This window comes from Stegostoma tigrinum, chromosome 23 (genome assembly GCF_030684315.1).
Source record: "Stegostoma tigrinum isolate sSteTig4 chromosome 23, sSteTig4.hap1, whole genome shotgun sequence".
NCBI lineage: Eukaryota > Metazoa > Chordata > Chondrichthyes > Orectolobiformes > Stegostomatidae > Stegostoma > Stegostoma tigrinum.
In genome coordinates, this window is record NC_081376.1 from 42,269,554 (window position 1) to 42,289,175 (window position 19,622).

At 36.9% G+C, this 19,622-nt stretch overlaps 1 protein-coding gene across 6 annotated transcripts in view; it reads left to right on the forward strand.

Annotated features, from left to right (window-relative positions):
- axin1 (axin 1) overlaps window positions 1-19,622 on the forward strand; it is a 288,963-nt gene that overhangs the window by 230,192 nt on the left and 39,149 nt on the right. For all 6 annotated transcript variants that reach the window (XM_059654106.1, XM_059654105.1, XM_059654110.1 and 3 more), the window contains one exon: window positions 17,659-17,755. In XM_059654106.1, coding sequence (XP_059510089.1) covers window positions 17,659-17,755 — 97 coding nt within the window. The remainder of the gene's footprint in view (window positions 1-17,658; window positions 17,756-19,622) is intronic.

Sequence of the window (19,622 nt, forward strand, 5' to 3'; positions counted from 1 at the left end):
AGGAAGGCACATGTCCGGAGACACTGGTCACCCTTCCATACGTTTAGGATATATCTGAAATGACCACCAGATTACTCTGGCCCCTAGAATTCATGGTGTCCCACAAACAGACAGCTATACTGTGACAGCTTCTGACAAGAATAAAGGATCCAACAACCACGACTGACAGATCCAACGGTATTTACTAGGTACCATGCAAAGACTGTCAAAAACGTTACTGAGGGCAAACCAGTAGGAAACTAGCAATCAGAATTCATGAGCATCAACTAGCTACCAAGAGACATCACCAACTATCAATCACTCATTTCAATTCACCTGGACAAAGAGGGATACAAATTCGACTGGGATAGCATAGCCGTCCTTGGACAAACCAAGCAAAGACGCGCATGAGAATTCCAGGAGACCTGGCACTCAATTGGAACTCCATTAACAAACATGTAGAACCAAACCAAACCCCATATACCAACCACTAAGAAACAAATCCTGAAATGATGCCACCCACCCCAACAAACTATGACAGAAATAGCAAGTGGGACAGAACACTAATGCTTCACTGATGTTACTAGCTTGGTGATGAAATGTTTGCAAACAAACTTAATGACTTGGCGAGCAAGTCAACGACCGCAGTGGTTCACATTAAAGGGTGGAGGCTAATGGTGTTGCCTCCATCTAGGTTCAAAATACTACAGTATTGAATGCCTCATGGAGAGAATTAAAGAACTAAGTGATCATTAAGCAGCATGAAAATCACCACGGTAAACCTAAAATAAGGTGAGAACCCTAAAGATTGAGAAAATAGTACTAAAATACTTGAGTTGTAGTGGAATGAATTAGCATGAAAACTGAATTGCACTGCAAACTGTCCTGTCTCGGTTAACTTCTAGCGCATGATATTGACTTTGAAAATTAAGTGCTAGATAACGTCTAACACCTTGCTAATGTTTGAGTAAATCTTCTGATAAGCAGCCACACCTTCGGGGGAAATAAATTCTGTGTTCTAAATTTATTTAACATATGTTGCAGAGATGAGCAACCACATCAGAAGAACTACACAGACACAATTGCCTTAAAATATATTTATGACTTATACTTATTGCCATTGCCATTCCTTAATTTTAATATTGTTGGTCTTCTTGGACATCAAAATCAATTGCACTTCATCAAAACAGCTTTTAGAAGCAATTCTCCCAGTCTTCCAAAGTATGAATTGTGTCTTATTTATTTTGTATCAGGAGGCACTATTGAAATGTAATGGATTATTGGACTCAGTGCACCCATTCCAATTCTTTATAATTTTGGATGTTCTTGATTGTCAGTTTTTGCATTTTTTTTAAATAGATCATGTTCTGATGTGAGATTAGCCCAATCAAGTTTGGAGAGATTTTTCCTAAATGCTACACCTCACGATGAAATGCAGATAGTTCCTGGCCGTACTTCCATTTATTCAGAGAAATTTCAAATTTGTCTGTTGAACTATAGAAGAAGCATGAGATCTATAACTGGATATGAGCTCGCTCTCAGGTCAGCGTGCAATTTATGGTTGTATGTGAAAAATGTTCCTCTGTAGACTATTCCACATTTTCCAATTAAAAGCAGAAATGTGGTTGGACTGAAAACCAAAAATAATGGTTTGAATCTGAATCCTCTTGCTCAGATGCATCATTAACTTTTCAGCTTCTGTAGATATTAATCGCCAGAGTACTGTAGAATATGTTTATACAGTCGGCCATCAAAATTGTCACATTGAGAGAGCTGCAGATTGCGCCGCATCTGTGAAGTACTTTGGGACTCCACTGCACTGGCAAATTTGGTTAGTAGGGCCCTGTTCTTACAATTTAATCATTTCAGCATCCCACTTAGCTTGAAGGCATTGTGGCTTTCTTTGAAGTAGTGCACAAAGCTTCTAATAGCGGGGGGGTGGTTTAAGGGACCATCTGCTGAATACTTGCGGAAGATGATTATAGATGATAACAGACCTACACTGAAAGTATACAGTAAAATGTTGAAAAATGAAAAAATGTTGAAATAATAACCCAAATGCCATGTACGAGAGAGAGGTAGGTTTCTGGTAGCTCTGGTCATAAGAGCAAAGGTTGCATTATTCATAATTGATTAATGTTATTGCAAATCTGTCTTAAGAAATGTTTTGATTACTCTGAGATTCAAGTTTTTTCCTGTTGGCTGTTCTAGACATTTTCTCAACTGCCACTTTGATTTTTGAGGGCTACATTTTGATTCATTGGGACTTCTTTTTCATTCTCACTAACTAGTTAATTATGTGCTGCAGTCACATAGTAACAACGCAGTCTGTATTTGTGTTGATGTATGGAATATTTGGACTTGCGCAGAAGCAGAATTAGAAGAATTAATAAACATCCTCAATTATCAACCCTCCATTAAACCTGAAGCCACAGCATTAAAGAAAATATGAATTTCCTAGACACGTCATTTAAATTACTAATAGATGGGAATAAATTAGCAACAAAAAGTTTCAACGTGTGTGCGCGCGCGCACAAGTACATGTATACTAAAGGCACTTTCTGCATTTTGTTGAGATCACAGCTAGCCTACTTCATTGTATATATACAAGGCTGAGTTTATTTTTAATCAGGCATTTACTGCTGTTTTCACTGCATCTCCAATATCATAGAATCCCTGCAGTGTGGAAGCAGGCAATTTGGCCCATCAGCTTCACACTGACCCTCTGAAGACCATCCCCCTCTATCCCAGTAACCACACATTTCCCATGGAAACCCACACAGAATGTGTGTGGAGTTTGCACAGTCATCCAAGGCTGGAATTGAATCTGTGAGGCAGCAGTGCTAACCACTGAGCTCTCGTGCCACCCCTAACTTAAACCCGAGTGATTGGGGGAGCCCAGGATACCAATCCCAGACTTAAATTCATCAATTGACAGAGTTCATTACAAAGGACCCCCTACATTACTTCCCCATAAATAATTCCTGAAGGTGGAGATTCCAAATTAATTTAAAAATAAATAATTATCATAGTGATTTTACACCCAGGTCCCCACAACATTCCCTGGATGACTAGGTTATTTGGTAATAATGTTCCCAGGCCATAATCTCCCCAATTCAGTTAGCTAGAGAATTCTTTTGTTTCAAATTATTTTCATTCCTTTAAAGGCTCCTTCTGCTTCTCATCCCTATCCTCAACACCGATCCCTGCAGCTTCCTTCATCTCTGCACCTCCCTGAACCTCTTAGTCTCCACATTACTCTCCAAGCTTGAAGTTGTCTTCTTACCTTACAGTTGCCTTCTCTTTTTTCTTCCCCGCTCCCCCCCCCCCACCTCCCATCAGCCTTCCTTCCCCTCCCCAAAATGTAGTGTCCTCCTTTCCCCTCCCCAGTTCTGTAATGTGAGTACAGTACTTAAGCTTACGGGTGCTGCTCCAGTCAGGTTAATTCTTCTCTGCTAGTAGATTCACTATCGGCATGGATATGGGTGAGAAATAGCATGAGCATCTGAGACTTGAATCTGTGGAGGAGCAGCTCCTTTCAATTCCATCCGTTTCTCGTTTTGGGTGGTTTTGGAGTTGGAGGGGGTGTTGTGGGGGGTGGTTGATGATGTTGGGATCTCTGTGATTTTCATTTTTTCCCTGGGCCTCTTGGGAGTTTTCACGGTTGAATTTACCCTAGCCCCCATGCATTTTGCTTCTTCTGATGGGTAATCTAGTGCTCAATGTAAAAATCACATCGTAACATGAGCGATTCTGATTGCTGGTTTCAATTTGTGACTTGTGCAGCGTTTCAGTATTGTTTATTATTAAAAATTTGCAGTAGTTATCAACCTTTAGTATTTAAGAAACCAAATTAGTTTGTGCCTCACTGTTTATCAGTTGAGATTTTGTAGATTTGATTTCGTTTTTCATTGGGGGAGATTTCTCCGGTAGACATTGGTGTAGATGGATGTGGGCTTGTAATTTTTTAGCTATGAAGACAAAAAGTTAAAATACAGTTATTAAGAAGTACATTAGAATTGATTTTGACGGTGAAGGAAGTCTTGGATGAGGGTTTCAGTGGCATGTTGGTCTGCATGTTACGAAGCTTGATGTAGAAACTTGTGATAGTGTGTGTAGAGTCAGAAGAATGAATGTAAAATAAAAATTAGAAAAAAGTCTTTTCAGATAATAACGTGAAGCAGTGACTGAGCAAAGTAATGTAATCCATAGCAGCAGCATGACACTTGGTGTTTGGGGAGCTGGTGATGACCGCTTCAATGTTTCTCGTATATAATTTGGCAGAAATCATGTCTTGTTCAATACTAGTTGTCAGCCAATCTAATACCTGAGCTCTTGAAGGTTTGAAAGATGTACTGGGTAGATAGAGCTTCTGAAATCAGTATAGTTTGTTTGCTATCTTTGGATACTTCACTAAGTGACAATAGCAAGATGAACATGAGCCCATGAATACATGCGTGGAGGAATCTAGAAGTAAAACTGTGGGAAAGGGAAGAACCACATTGCTGTTGGTGGTACTGCAGTTACGCTTTGATTTAACACGCATTGACACCAAGCTAGGAAAATCTTTCAAAAGTATTTGAAAAGTGGCTACCACCAATTAAGAATATATCATGTTAAACATAGAAGTGCAAAACTACAGAAAATATTACTGCAAGTTGTTTTATTTCAAAAAGCAACTTAAAATGACTGCACATAAGCTTGCATTTGCCTGTTCTTGTGCTTAATTTCTGACCCACCATTCTTTTGAGTGACTTGCACGTTAATGCTTGACTGAAATGTTTGAAAATATGGCTTCCAAATAAAAGATAATAAACTCAAGGATTGGTATCGTTGAAATTTGCTTATCTTGGAGGTTCTTCTGAGCTGCTATGGCGGTATTGTTTGAAGACGTGGAGAAATCATCAAGGCACTTGCCTTTGGACACAAACACCACTTAAGTGATCAGATCATGTAAAAAGAACAACAGATTTCGATCCTCCTTCTTGCTTTTGGATGCAACATAGCCAGGATCACTGGTTTAAAAGATTAAAGAGGCAGAATTCTATTTATTTATTTTGGAGAGAGTATGTTAAAAGGACTACTGCTGGTGGAAGACTGTTAGCTTACAAACAAGATGTAAGCTTTTATTATCAAAATAGATCCTCTTGTCTGTGAGCAAAGTAAACAACACAAACCATACAGGCCTGTTGGAGGTGGTGAGTGGTGGGGAAGGGAGGGAAATGGAAGATCAACGTCATGATATCAGGCTGTGAAGTTGTGGAATTCGGAATTGAGCCCCAGAGGCTGTAAGTGCCTATGCAGTAAATAAGATGCTATTCCTCAAACTTGCATTGTGATTTGTTGGAACATTACAGCAAACTCAGGACAGAAATGTTATCATGACAGCAAAGGAGGGTTATTGAAATAGAAAGCAACTGGAAAGTTGGGATCATTCCTCGAAACGGCAAAGGTGTTCCACATTGCAGTCACCCTGTCTGTGTTTGGTCTTGCCAATGTAAAGGAGATTGCATTGTGAGCAGATATACAGTAGACTAGATTGAGCAAAAGTACAGGTGAAACGCAGCTTCACCTGGAAGATATGTTTTGGTGCCTTCCACAGTGAGGAGGGCAGAGATGAGAATTCACATTACACAGCCTTCTTTATAGGGGCAACCTCCAGTCTGACTTCATGAGATCTGACCTCCATCTTTCTTACATTCTTTTTCTCTCTCTGTTTTTCTGTCTCTCCTTCTCCCTGTTACAACTGCTTTACATCTTTATTCCTCTTTTTCTGTAATTAGTAATCACTTTGTACTGGACCTGGACATCATCTGTTCCCCTTTGTCCCTTCTCTACCTCTGTCAAAAATATAAGAAATACCACTTTCTAACTTTTTGTTCCAAAGTGGAGCCATTTCAGGCTCAAAACATTGTTTCTCTTTCCATAAAAGCCGCAAGACCTGCTAAGTTTCTCCAGCATTTTCTGTCTTTGTTTCAGATTTCTAGTGTCTGTAGTATTTTGTTTTTATGTTCACTTGAAAAATGCTTGTCATTGCTTCGTTGTTTTGTGCAATACACAAGGAAAAGTTGTTCTGCTTTCTTAAAAATCTTTTCTTGGGGCCTATTATTACCATCTAATTGCAAGCTTTTATTGAAGTTCAAAATGCTTAAAATCAGTAAAATTTTTCATCTTCATGGGCAATGATGGAATTCCAGTTGTCAAGCATTTTGTTTCTGCATTCTAAATTGGCCTGTTCATACTAATGTAATTGTTTTTTATTGCCCATACCTGCTTTTGAAATCTGAATCTTATCTAAAACCCTTCTGTGTGATCCACATTCTTTTTTTAATCCCCACAATAGCTTAATTGCCTGCAAACTCAACTCGTGTTCCAAACTCCGTTGTCAGTTTGAAGTACTGCAGATACTGAAAAGCTGAATAAAAATAAAAAGTACTAGAAATACTCAATGTGTCAAGCAGATCTGTGGAAACAAAAAAAGTTGCATTTTAAGTCAATTTTTGTTTAGTTCTTTTCTCCACACACTTAAATCTTACGATCTGTATTAAATGCCATCTCTCAAAACTGATGATTTTCATTGCTTTGTCATTCCAGTGTTCTAAACTTTACATCTGTATTCTTTGCTGACCAGATGCAACATATATTTATAGAAGTTATTGAAGTTTTATAGAATGTTGTTTAATTTTGTTAACAGACTTTTGGTTTGATTAGTCTTTGGTTTCCAGTTATGTATTTGACATCGGATGATACTATGTTTCCTAAAGGAAATGATTTGTGTATTCTAACTCGTTTCCATTTACTTTTGTTACGTATTGAATGTCTTTTCTCTTTCTCATCACCAAAGTGTATATTTTGTTTTGTAGTTGAACATAAGCCTATATCTACTAAACTTTTTCCTTTTCGACTATATTGATTTTTTTTTGCCAGTTGTCACTTTTGGTGTAAGTGCAGCGTCTGCTTAGTAGATGTTGATGGTTTTTCTCTTCTGCCTTTTAAAACATCTGTCTCTTCTTCTGATTCAGTGAGACGCAGCCACTGTACAATGTACAGTACAGGGAGAAACTGTCCAGTTGAAGGACACAAATTAATCAAACCTCTCATGATTGCTTTTCAATCATTGTGTTTGTACCAGCATCTGATTGTTGCTATCTGATTTTCAGTAAATACCCCTGATGAACCAAGGAACTTTTCTGTCAGTGTTGATGCCTTCCAGCATATTCATGAGATGACTGTGATGTATTGTCTCAAAAACTTGCGTATAATGAATAAAATGTAGATGGAGGTAATCTTGTATCTTGGCTCTTTCTGCTGAGACTTTTCCATTATTCTTTACCTTGTACACTGCTTAAAGGGAACAAGCATTGACCAGTGAAATCCCCAGCATTTTATATGGTATATGCATTATATTTGTAAACAGCAGGTAAAAACATTCAACTAGAGTTGGGAACTAATCATGGAACAGAGGAACAATACAGACTCTGAATCTCATCAACATTAACAACTCTGTACAGGTTGCTGACATTGCCGTTGATGGTCTGTGGGTTATACAGTGAGTCAATCAGAGCAAATCATGATTTTTATCTCATACAAAATGTTTCATTGCCTGAGACTAGAAATTCCTGATCTAGTCTTGTTGAATCTTGTGTGAGGAGGTTGCCTGTGACTCTCTTTAATGACAAAGAACAGATAGCATGCAATTTTGAGCCCAGCCATCAAGACCTTAGAGCTCTGTGGAGACTATGCAATTGTTTCTTAAAATTTTGCCTCCATTGTGGAAATTTTGAATGTGCATTTAACTTGTACCAGTCTTGCTAAATGTCAAGTTGTTACAACAAGTCAAATGGCCTGTTGAGATTTTTCAGCAGTTTACTCAGTTTTAATTTTGAAGTCTTTCCAGATTCAAAATAACTAATTTCTTCACTGTAGTAGAACTTTTTTTTTATAAATTCAGGAATTCAGAATTATTTTCTTGTTTAATTGCCTCTGAAGGTTGTGAGTTGTGATCCTTTTAGATCAAGGTTTTGTATATCTCATCCTACCCTGTGAAGTACTAGTTGAAGATTTTATGGCTAACTCAGTATAAATACTTTACAAATTGAAATCTCTAATTTCAGGTTGTAGTGGTTTGTGCCCAGAATTATTAAGACATTTGGTCTTGATGTGTTAATTGCCTCAGGGTTTGAATTCCCATCTGCCTGCCCAGATTGGTAATGGTTGTGTAATAGATGTTTGTAGGCAAGTGGCTGGGACTAGTTTTTGCCCGTCGGGGGCGGGGGGGAGTGAGAGTGAACATCCTTTGGATTTAAGACGCTGCATTTGAATAAGGTATAAGATACAGCTGTGATTGAGATTTCAGAGCACTCCATTTGAAAACCCTAATTGCCCCCCCCACCTTTGAATTTAACATGATATAGAAATGTGTAGCATGAACAGATCAACACTTTAACATCCATATCTTAATTTACGGTGCGTACAAATATCAAAACCATTTGCTCAAATGCAAATGTAGAAGTGCTACTAACATGAACAAAGCACAAAAAAAGCATATCAACCTGAAAAGCAGAAGACTCCTATGCCTAATTGTCGCTTTTGAATAGCAAATCCATAGGTTTTTTTCAACTGAAATGGATAAAACCCCAAAAAAAATCCTAGTCCCATAAAATAACACATCAACTGACTTGATACAAGCACTGTCATGGAAGATCCATTAGTAGAGACAAACATCATACTGAAAATGCAAAGCCATCTCAAAACTCACTAGTACAAGCAAACAACAATTCTGTCCAATAATCAGAGACTATATTCCAGTTTGCATTGTTTCCTAGCTAGGCAATGGTTAAACTTTATAATCACACACTCTGTGTTCACTCAATAATTAAGGCTTTGAGCAATTTATATTGCATATTTTAAAACTACAGATGAGTTCATGCACAGCCAGGTGGTACTAACAGAATAATACCTGTGCATGAACTAGTATAATGGACGGAATTTTATGGTCAGTAGCAAAAAGATAATGCTCTCTGTTCATAATGCTTACATCTGCCCACAGACATGTTGTGGTTGAGCAGTAATTTGCACTCACTGGGTGTCTGATACAATGCACTATCCTCCACAGGAAATATGGAACTTGTGTGAAAAGGATAGAAAACTAACTCTTCATTAAACTGGTTGAAGAATCGATGATGAGGCAAGCAGAGTCAAATGTTCATTCCAGATTGGGAACCCAATGCTTGGAACATTTCCTAGGTTCTGATCCCTCACCACATCGGAAGTCACGGTTTTCAAAGCTGCAGTCACTAAGGGCCTAGAGGCATATTTGGTGCCTAATTAAAGTGTTGGTTGAAACAGGAGTTGGATTCTAAGCATTGAGGGATAATTGAAAAGACAAATGGCAGCCATAACCGGAATTGCTGTTGTCTCTGTTTTCCCTGTTTGTCTATTTAAATATATTATAGTTCTTTGAACTGCAACGCTGGGTGGTTCTGTCTGTTTTTCTGAACCCTCCCTTTTAAGGTCCTGATGAAGACTGCAGCATAAAGGAAAGCTGTATCTTACTGACCACCTGGATGAAGAGCAACAGCAAAACTGACCAAATAGGCGTGGCTAGAGGTTGCCATGGATGCCAGTAGCCTCATTCTTCTCCAGTCCAGTTGACACTCTGCTTTCAAAATCAAGCCTTTCAGCTTCAGCACTGACAGCTCTGTGCCACTGCATGACAGCTCTGTTTCACACTTACCTTTTTAATATGAAGTTGTTACACTGCATATGAGAGCTGTTGCCTCTGTTATGTACTCGAGTTATGCTCAACTGTGCCTCTGACCTTCAGAGTTCGCCAGGCTGGCCATTTTGAAAATTACTATGCATTACTCATCATACTATTAAAGAGTTCTATGATGAACTCAACAAGCAATTAATTAGAAGTGTGGGGACTGACAGTTCGCCCTTTTTTTTAAATTCAAGCCTGTCACCAGTGACACCTTCTGCAATTTTCTGGTCCCCTTCCTGTCCAAACTCACCATTGAAAATACAGCCCACAGAACCTGAAAGTATATAATGTGAAATGAAGTACAGTAAGTGAAATAGAAACGGAAAGAAAAAATTTGATGGGATTGAGATAGAGTCTTTTAAAAAATCATAAAGCTGAAGGACTGAGACTGCACATTATAAATGTTAATTTTTATTGTCAAAAAAGTACTGTGGCAATAATTAAGGCTTGCCACATTGCAAACGGTTCAATTCTGAACAAGTAAGCCTCAACATACATACTTTTTCCTGCATGTTTGATACGTATCATAAATTCATAGTTTGCACATCTTTGAATTCAGAGGTGCTTGGCATCGTATTGTTAGAACAAAGCTGTGGAGGAGTGACTAATTTGACAGCAACTTTGTTTTCCATGTTTTACTGCACATACGCAGTGCTGGAATGTTTTGTCAGCTTTGTATCACAATGGTGACAGCTAATAAATTCATGCTTATTCTTACGTTAATATCCTTATTAAAAATACTGACTTCACATTGGCTATGCCACAGAAAATTTACAGCTTCTTTATGTAAAACAAAATCTGGAATTGCTTGTAAAGTCAACTCTGAGCTTTCTAACTCGGGGGGAAAAAACTTTTTATTTTTATTCTGAGCTATTTTTGAATTCATATTATTGAGCTTTTTTGACATGTTTTAAGATAGAATCATTTTGCTGTAAACAAGCTAGGGTTAACATTATAAGCAGAATTCAGCATAAAATTAAATTTAGATTCTTCACAGACCAGGGCTCAGCATGTCTGGATCTGCGGGGAGCATTGCTTCTTTTTTATATGGAGATTAAGAGGAACAGGGCCTGTGTAACGAGCAGATAAAAGCTAGAGATGGAAAGAGATTCATTACACATAGCTCTTAGCATTCTGGGTAGAGGTTTACACCCAAAAAAAGGAAGTTTGATGTTCCTTCGTTGTGCGAATTCAGTGAACTGTGAAACACTTTGAAGAAGTTTATCTGTAGTTTGAGGGTTTCCTGGGAGAGTTGCTGGCAAGCTGGCAGGGAAGGCATTGAGCAATATGAAAGCAATTCAGATGCCAGGTTATTAGATTTGGGCAAACCTATTGGTATGATTGTTTCAGTGGAAGTGCATGCATTCTAGTGTTTGGAATCAGATACTGCTCCTGTTAAAAGAAATTGTTTCTTAAAATCCTATTGCAGAAAATTAAAAATTGATATGCATCTTGTGTTTAAAGTTTTTTGCCCATAGGCTTCTTTAAACTTGGATTATAATATCCAAAGAGATCTCCAGAATCAGTTTTATAGAAATAAATCTTTTGATAATTTAGAAGGGCAGGAGATGTTAGCATTTTAATTCACATTTCTATTTTTCCTCAGTGTCCAGTACTTAGCCCATCATTATGGTCTCTATTCTCGAATGAAAACAGCAATTCAAATTTGAATTTAGTGTAGTCAGCACAGTTCCAGTTACTTATAAGAGGATGTTTCTTTATGAAATTTTTCCTGCTGTAATTTAAACCTTGAACAAGAAGATGTTTTTTAAAAATATTCAAGAATGGGTTGATAAAAACATGTAAATTTGCTATGCTAAAATAAAGTGAAGAACTGCAATGCTAATGATCCAGAACAAAAACATTGAGAAATTCAACAGTTGTGTCATCTGTGGAACAAAAGTAGAGATAATGCTTCAATTCCAGTGCCCTTTCTGAACTCTGAAGTTTGCACTCTGCTTTTCTCTCTTCTGAGTTTCTGCAGCATTTTCTAAATTTGGAATGCATTCACGTGAAATGGTTTGGATTTTGGGACAATGGGTTGAAATTCATAAACTGAATAAACAAATAGTGGATCACTCATCGTATGACTTCCATTCCCTCCTTATGAAATTCTCTGGTAAATTTCCCATTTCTTCCCATCTATCTTGGGGGAAGAAAAGGTAATGCTTCAAATTTGAAATGAAATAAACAGAAAATTTTGGAACTGTTTCATAGTCAATAACTTAATTTTCGAAATGCAGACATTGTCATGTGGCAGCTGATGAGGTCGTTGACCAATTTAATTGTCTTTGGCTTTAATTAAAAGAGAATTGTTGCCTGGGCAAATGGGAGAACACTCTGCTCTTCAGTTAATGTCAGTAAATATCTTGCACATAGTATTTCACCCAAAAATGTCACTTTGACAAGGAAACATTTTTGCAGGTTATGGTTACTTAGCTGAATCTTTAAATATCATGCATGTCTTCTCTCTGAAGCTTGTAATGGTATCAAAATGGTTTGTATAGGACAGTTAATGCTAGAAAATTTACAGGAATTCAGCATGTGGCAACAGATATCCCAGTAAATGAAAGTAAATTTAGACCACCAAAATAAACCCATCTAATTAGTCTGCAATTGTAGAGTTGTCTGTCTGACCTTGAATACACTAATGTGGAAAAAAAACTTTTTTTTTGAATTGTCTTGTCTGATCAGAAGTTATTTTCAAATCTTGCAATCAACCATATAATTTTCTTATGTTATTATATAATGCTATAATTGAAAGTTGATAGTATAACGCTTAGAGAAAAAATTAAATGTACAGATTGCTACATCTACTCATGCCATCTTTAAACTTCTTCTAATTTTTCCGCAGTTGTCTTCCCAATTGCCTTGGCTTTGTGTTAACCTTGGAATTACATTGTTAATACCAGTGACTCGCATGATTTTTTTCCTTCATTTTCCGCAAGTTTTCGATTATTGTGCAAGTTTTCCACCATTCTGACTAAATAAAATCTCTTTGATAAATTTTTATCAATGTACAAATTTCACATTACTATCAGTAATCCTTCTACTGACTTCTTTCAGCAGCTTTTCCTTAGACTAAGTGGTTTTAGCCTAATTTACCAGCATGCCACAACAACCCACTGTACATGCCATGTACAGTGACCCTGGAGATTAGTCTTAATAAGGCTTTGAAAACATGCTTCTCTCTCTTCTCTTCTCCCCCCCCCCCCCCAACCTCCACATGTTAACAGTTCAGTCCTTGTTATAAATAAACTTGCAATTTGCATACAACTTGAGTAGCAGTTGCCGATCACTGAGCAGGAATGAAAATGGCAGCTACTTCCAGCATCTTGAGCGCATCTTTGTGCCCCCCCCCTCCCAAAAAAAATCAGTTTACACATTTTATTGGTACTTAATTTGAATTTTCTTTAGTTAATGCCTGAACAATGGCCAAGGTAGTGCACAACATAAGTATGTGGCATCACCATTTTGCTATTCAATGCCTCAGGCTGAGCAGTTGAAATAAAATATGAGTGCTGCATTGTTACAGTTTAATTATTTTGATTCTTTAATCCAGAATATCTAAACTATCAATAAGGATCAATTTTTAATGTCACTTTTTAAAAAAAATTTCAAATTAAAACTGCAAGCAGTTTTTGCGTTTGGTAAAATGTGCAGTGCAGCAAGACTGTAATAGTGTTAGTGACATGATTGCAGCAATTCTAGGTAGGTGGTATCCTGTAAAAGAATTAACTTCAGTGAATTAATTATGTTCTGTTGTCAGAATATTTTGGATTTGACTTTCTGCTTCAAAAAAGTTGTATTAATTACTGTAAGTTATTGCAATTGTATAAAAATACAGGTCTCTTGAATTCAAAATATGAATGTAATTTGTGTGTCCTGCATCTGTTTTGATGCATTTTTGTCAACTATTATTTTGCCTGGAGCAATTTTACAAAATTGAATTGAAAAAAAACCTGTCACGCTGAAATAGAGTTTGAACAAATGTTATTCAGAAAATAACAAACCCAATGATTTTAAATCCCATAACTTAGCTATTACATAAAAATGTTTGTACCTTTCTTTTAAAAATAAAATCTGCACATATGACACTACTTTCATTAATCAAGGAGTCTTCGAGATTACATGTAAGCATCCATTGTGCTGTACTTCATTAAAGAGGAGGAGGAGGGGCAAGTGAAATTAATGAATCCAAATGTGGCTTTGTTTGAACTTGCTGCTAATGGATGAGTTGGCAAATAATGTTAAAATAGTCAAACCTTTCAAGTTCAGAGGTGGCACTAGGGAATCAATCCAAGGGAACATCAAAGCCAGCACAGCAGGACAGAACATGTGTTTGAAACTGGATAGATTAGAGGCCATTATCAGTGGCTTGCCATGATGATGTGAACAAAGACATATTCTCCTCTTTAGGATGGCGTTGAAGTGTAAAACAAAACTTCCTAGCACCCCTGTGTGGGAATTCAAACTCATATATAATCCATTGTATGCTGGGGTAACATGGATCTTCATCCTGCTGTTAAAGACCTATGCTTATAACTGAAGTTATCCATTAATTAATTTTAACTGTTGTGGGGAAGTATAAAATAATTATCAGGGTAATTCTTAAGTCAAATTTCCATTTTTCATTCACTTTGGTTTTTCTTGCAAGTATAAGTAGGTTGCCAGTGACTTAAAGCTGTTTTAGTTTGACCCAATGTTAGAAGCTCAGAGCTGATTGCTTTTTCAATGTACTAAGGGAATGTTGGACGCAGGAGCAGGAATATGTCATTTGTCTACAAGTGACAAATCAGATTGCGGTCTGCAGTCCATTTTCCTGCATACATCTCATAACCCTTGACTCCCTTATCTGTCAAAATTTATTAAACTTTGCATTGAATATATGCAAAATCTCAGCTGCTGCTGCTTTCTGGGGAAGAAAGTTCCACAAACTCTCAATGTGGGGCGGTGGAAATACTCTCCTCATCTCCGACTGAAAAGAGAGACCACTTGTTCTTAATCTGTGTTGCCTGGTTCTAGTCTTGCCCACAAGAGGAAACATTCAACCTATCAAGTGCCCCCAAGATCTTGCATGTTTCAGTAAACTCTCACCTTTATTCTTCTAAACTCCCAACGAGTAAAGTTCAAAAGCAATAATATGCTTTTGCAAATAAAGAAACCAAAGCTATACCAGTTGTGATTTCATCAAGGCCTTGTACATTTTTCTTCCTTTTAAATGCAATTTTTCACACAATAAATGCCAAAATTTGTTTTCCTAATTATTTGGTGTGGCTGCGTACTAATGTTTATAATTGATGTACCAGTGCACCTAAATCACACTATATACCACTAAATTGTGCAGTCTCTCCATTTAATTGAGATACTGCTTTTCTGTACTTCCTGTCAAAGTGGACAAATTCATGTTTCCCCCATGATACTTATTGATATTAAATTATTTGATATAGATTGTGAATAGTTCAGGACCTTACACTGAAGAAGTTACTGGAGTTGAACCATTAACTGTGTTTCTCTATCTACAGGTGCTGCCAGACCTGCTGAGTTTTTCCAGCAATTTTTATGTTCATTTATTTCAGTCTGCAGCATCTGCAGTTCTTTGTTTTATTTACCCTAACGCTCATCTCTACGACACATCACTAGTTACAGCTTGCCAATCCAAAAAGACCCAGTTGTTCCTATTGTCTGTTTCCTGTTAGTTAACAAATCCTTAGTAATCCTAACTTACTTATTTATGCTTGTTATCCTTTCACCATCTTGTTGTGCAGTAACCTTTGATGTTACCTTACCGAATGCCTTTTGGAAATCCAAGTGCACCATATCTTCAAGTTTTCCCTTTTTATCTACCTTATTGTTACTCCTTAAAGAACTCTGATAACTTGGTTAAACTCAGTTTCCCTTTCATAAAACCATGTTGATGTTGCTGAGGCTTTTCTAAGTACCCTATTATTGGTTCCTTAATGGATTTCAGCAATTTATCTGTGAGATGTTAGATTAAGTGACCTCTAGTCTTCCTGCTTTCTGTCTCCCTCTGTTCTTGAGTAAAGGTGTTACATTAGCTTGCAATATGAATGTGTTTTCTAGGCTGTCTTTGCTGACCTGATTCACCCAATTTGCATGTAGATTGAAGCCAGCAGTGATTTTTATGATATGGTACATGTCCAACTGATTTCTTCCTGTACACACTCAGTGTACTGTTAAGTGGCCTGTAGAATACTTTCACAAGCAACTACTTATCTTTCATATTTCTTGGCCTTATTCAATTTAGTTATATATCTTGTTCTTGTGAGCTAATTTGGTCTGCCACTACTGTACCAATTGCATTATTTGTTAATAGAGATACTTCTTCATCTCTTTGCAAATATCTCATACTCTTCAATATTCTGTTCCCAGACTTGGGCACTGTGGATGCAGGGTAACCACCAGTCTGTTTTTATTTCTATTCATGCTAACAACTCGTCCATTTTGTTACAAATAATGCACTCTTTCAATGAGACAGCCTTTAACTGTCTCTCTACCATTCTTGCAATTACTGCCCTTATCTACTCATACACTACTAAATGTATACCCTCCCTTCATTACGCACTCTGATTATTATTATCCAAATCACCATCTCGTTTCATGATCTCATGATTTCCTATATAAATTGACATCTCTTTTCACATGAAGCCCAATATAAAATAACTAATATACAAACACAACGTATCTAAGAATATAATATTTTCTGTGGAAAAAGTGTATATACTGAATTGTGGCATATTTGGTACTCTTTCTTACAAGATGAATATTGCCAGATATCTCCTCTCATTATTTGCTTTCTCTTCTTTTGTGCCTTGTCAAAGTTGGTTATTTTTGTGGTTCTTTGCTGGACATTGTAAAAACAACTGTTTGTGCTTTACCCACAAAGTACGTTATTAAAGGCCAGATTTAAGGAGTATAAAATACTTGTAGTGATTACCTTCTAAACTCGGAGCAACAAATCAGGAGAAAGGGTCACTGGACCCGAAACTTTAACTTTGATTTCTCTTCACAGATGCTGCCAGACCTGCTGAGCTTTTCCAGCAACTTGTGTTTTCATGAATGACCGAGAGTTTCTGTGCCAAATTAAAGTTGAATAAAATTAAGTTGCCATTGTTTTCGGATAAGCAATACTAATAGGTGGTGTTCAGTGATGGGAAATTTAAATATAGCCACCATTGTTTGCAATATCTTGGCAATGTCAGCTAGAGAACTTGATTCAAATTGATGATTTATTGGAAATGATTACTGAATAGTGCCAATTGCTTATCTTATGGATTCTTCAAGCGCACATGAATCTGTTAACTGGGTTGTTTTGCTTCTTCACATATCCATGTTTTCAAGACTTGTATATCTTAAACTTCTATAAACTTTATTTCTGGTAGTGTTGTTATTATGGAGGTCCAGTGGTTTAAATGAGCAGCTTCAAAGGGAAAGTTTTCTCATTGTTGAGCAGATGAGAGTTTACAACACGGCCTGGAAAGTCAGCTTACGCCATACTATTTCTGAAAATATGTCACTGTTTTTGCTAAAGTTGACCTCTATGTGCAGGAGAAAAAAAAATCCAGTCACAGCTGCTTGTCTGAAACTATTTGATGTAGAAGCCTTAATATTTTTCTAGCTTTACTTCTCTTGCTACCTTGTTTTCAGTTGAATATTATGAGAACTGCAATAATGATGCAGATTGATTGATTGCTTAAACATCCAACTGAATAAACTTTGCTATAGTTTCAGCACATTTCTCCTGGTACAGTGTGTATCCATTTGTATTTCTATTGTACATTTTGGCAAAATATTGTTTGGCTCATGTAGTTTCCAAAGTGGCATGAATAATTTCATCTCACAATTCCTTATTCTGCTATGATTTAATGAAACTGCCTTTTCTTTTTGTGCAGAGATGGAATTCCACCATACAGAATCCGAAAACAACATCGGCGGGAGATGCATGAAAGTGCCAAAGCAAATGGACGAGTGCCTCTACCTCACATTCCTGTAAGTATTACACCTGCAAATACATTTTCTGCAGGTGAGTAGAAGACATTTTTGAGACTGTGGCACTTTAAAATCTTCCACAGAAAGGTAGATTTTAACTAAGCCCAATTCATCTCATTGTTCTTTGTCATTTCTTCTATTGCCATAATATTTATCAAAATCTTCGAACTCTGCAAACAGTGGCTGACTTGGAGCATCAACTAATGTAGTGAAATGCATTCTTCTATTTAGATTGGAGTTTGTTTTGTATGCGTTCTGCAAAAAGAGTTAAAAAGCAGAGGCCTGCCTGCAGGTGTTGAAAATCTGAAACACAAACAGAAAATGCCAAAGTCCTCACTTACAGACCAAAAGAGTTGTCATTTTCGATAGAATCCTTTCTCAAGCCATTTTTGCTTTAGTAAAAGTACATGTTTCTTTAGTAAAATTCCTTGCATAATGTCCATAACCAAAGATTCTTGATATTTGCTGTGAACAGTTTCTACAGGATATATTTTTCTGTGATCACAAATCTGTGTCAAAGACACATTTTTTAAATTGATGGATGACTGCTTGCTTCATTTTTTATGGACAAATACTTCCCTACACAAAGCAGAAAGAAAACCACTGGCTGATCCTCCTGATTAGAGCCACCTTTTTGTCATTTAAGCATTGTCCATTGAACAATTATTACAAGTGCAATGAGTCTTTTATTGGTACTGGTACAAGAATAGTACCCTGTTGCCGGATGTTGCTTGCTAAATGTACTGCACTTAACTTTCAAGATTAATTAAGTTTGGTGAGGTACACTTCAGTAGGAGTCTTCAAGACCTTTTTTTTGATCAGGACTTGTACCAGAGCAAGTTTTTAATATCTTGTGGCAACTTGATTTTTGTTCAGTTCATGCATTAAAACACTAGGGTGCGTATTTCTACAAATACTTAAGTCCTTTAACTGGGATGTAAACCCGTTTGAGTGCCAGCAACGGTGGGATAGTATTCCCTCAATTCTTTTTTTATTTCTGGTACAGGAGACACAAACTGTTGGGAATGTGGAAACAGAAAAGAGGTCAATTGGGGGAAAGAAATATTGATTGTTTTGGTGTTTTTCTAGTTAACTACAGGAATTCAAATCCTAAATGTTATTGTGGGCCTCCTGGAGATAGGTACATATGACACAGCTTTGTGGAGCGTGACTGTTTAAGAGCTATGTTTAAACATGCAAATTTAATTGGATAAGGGTCTAAAATAGACGGTGATGTATTATTACTAATACGTGTATTTATGTATAAATGCCAAAGAAAAGCTCAACTTATGTCATTGTAACTAATTCATGATGAGTCCTATAAATGCAAAAAGATGAGATCTTGTGTTTTTGCATGAGATAATGTTAGCTGTATGTCAGCTTCAAAAACGAGATCATAAATATCCCAACTTTTACTTTGTGTTAAGATATATATTTTAAACTTAAGATGCTCTGCTTGAGCAAAAAAAATCAAATTTATGCAAGATGCTGGGGAAGGCCATTCACCTTAAAGTAACTTTTCTATTAAAACATTTGATCTCAAAGCCAGGAGGATTCAGAAGGATCCTTTGATCAGTGAACCTGAACTTGAAGGGTCTAGGCCCGAAACGTCAGCTTTTGTGCTCCTGAGATGCTGCTTGGCCTGCTGTGTTCATCCAGCCTCACATTTTATTATCTTCTAATTCGAGCATATGTTGTTTATCAATTAATGCAGTCTTTTCCAATTGGCTGCTTTGTGATTGGTTCACATTAATTATCATTGTGAAGTCATCTCTTTCAGTTCAAAATAGCTGTTTGTATCTTTTTAAGATCAAGCCAGAACCATGCAGTGAAAAAAAATCAGTACAAGTATTTTTACTTACTCCCA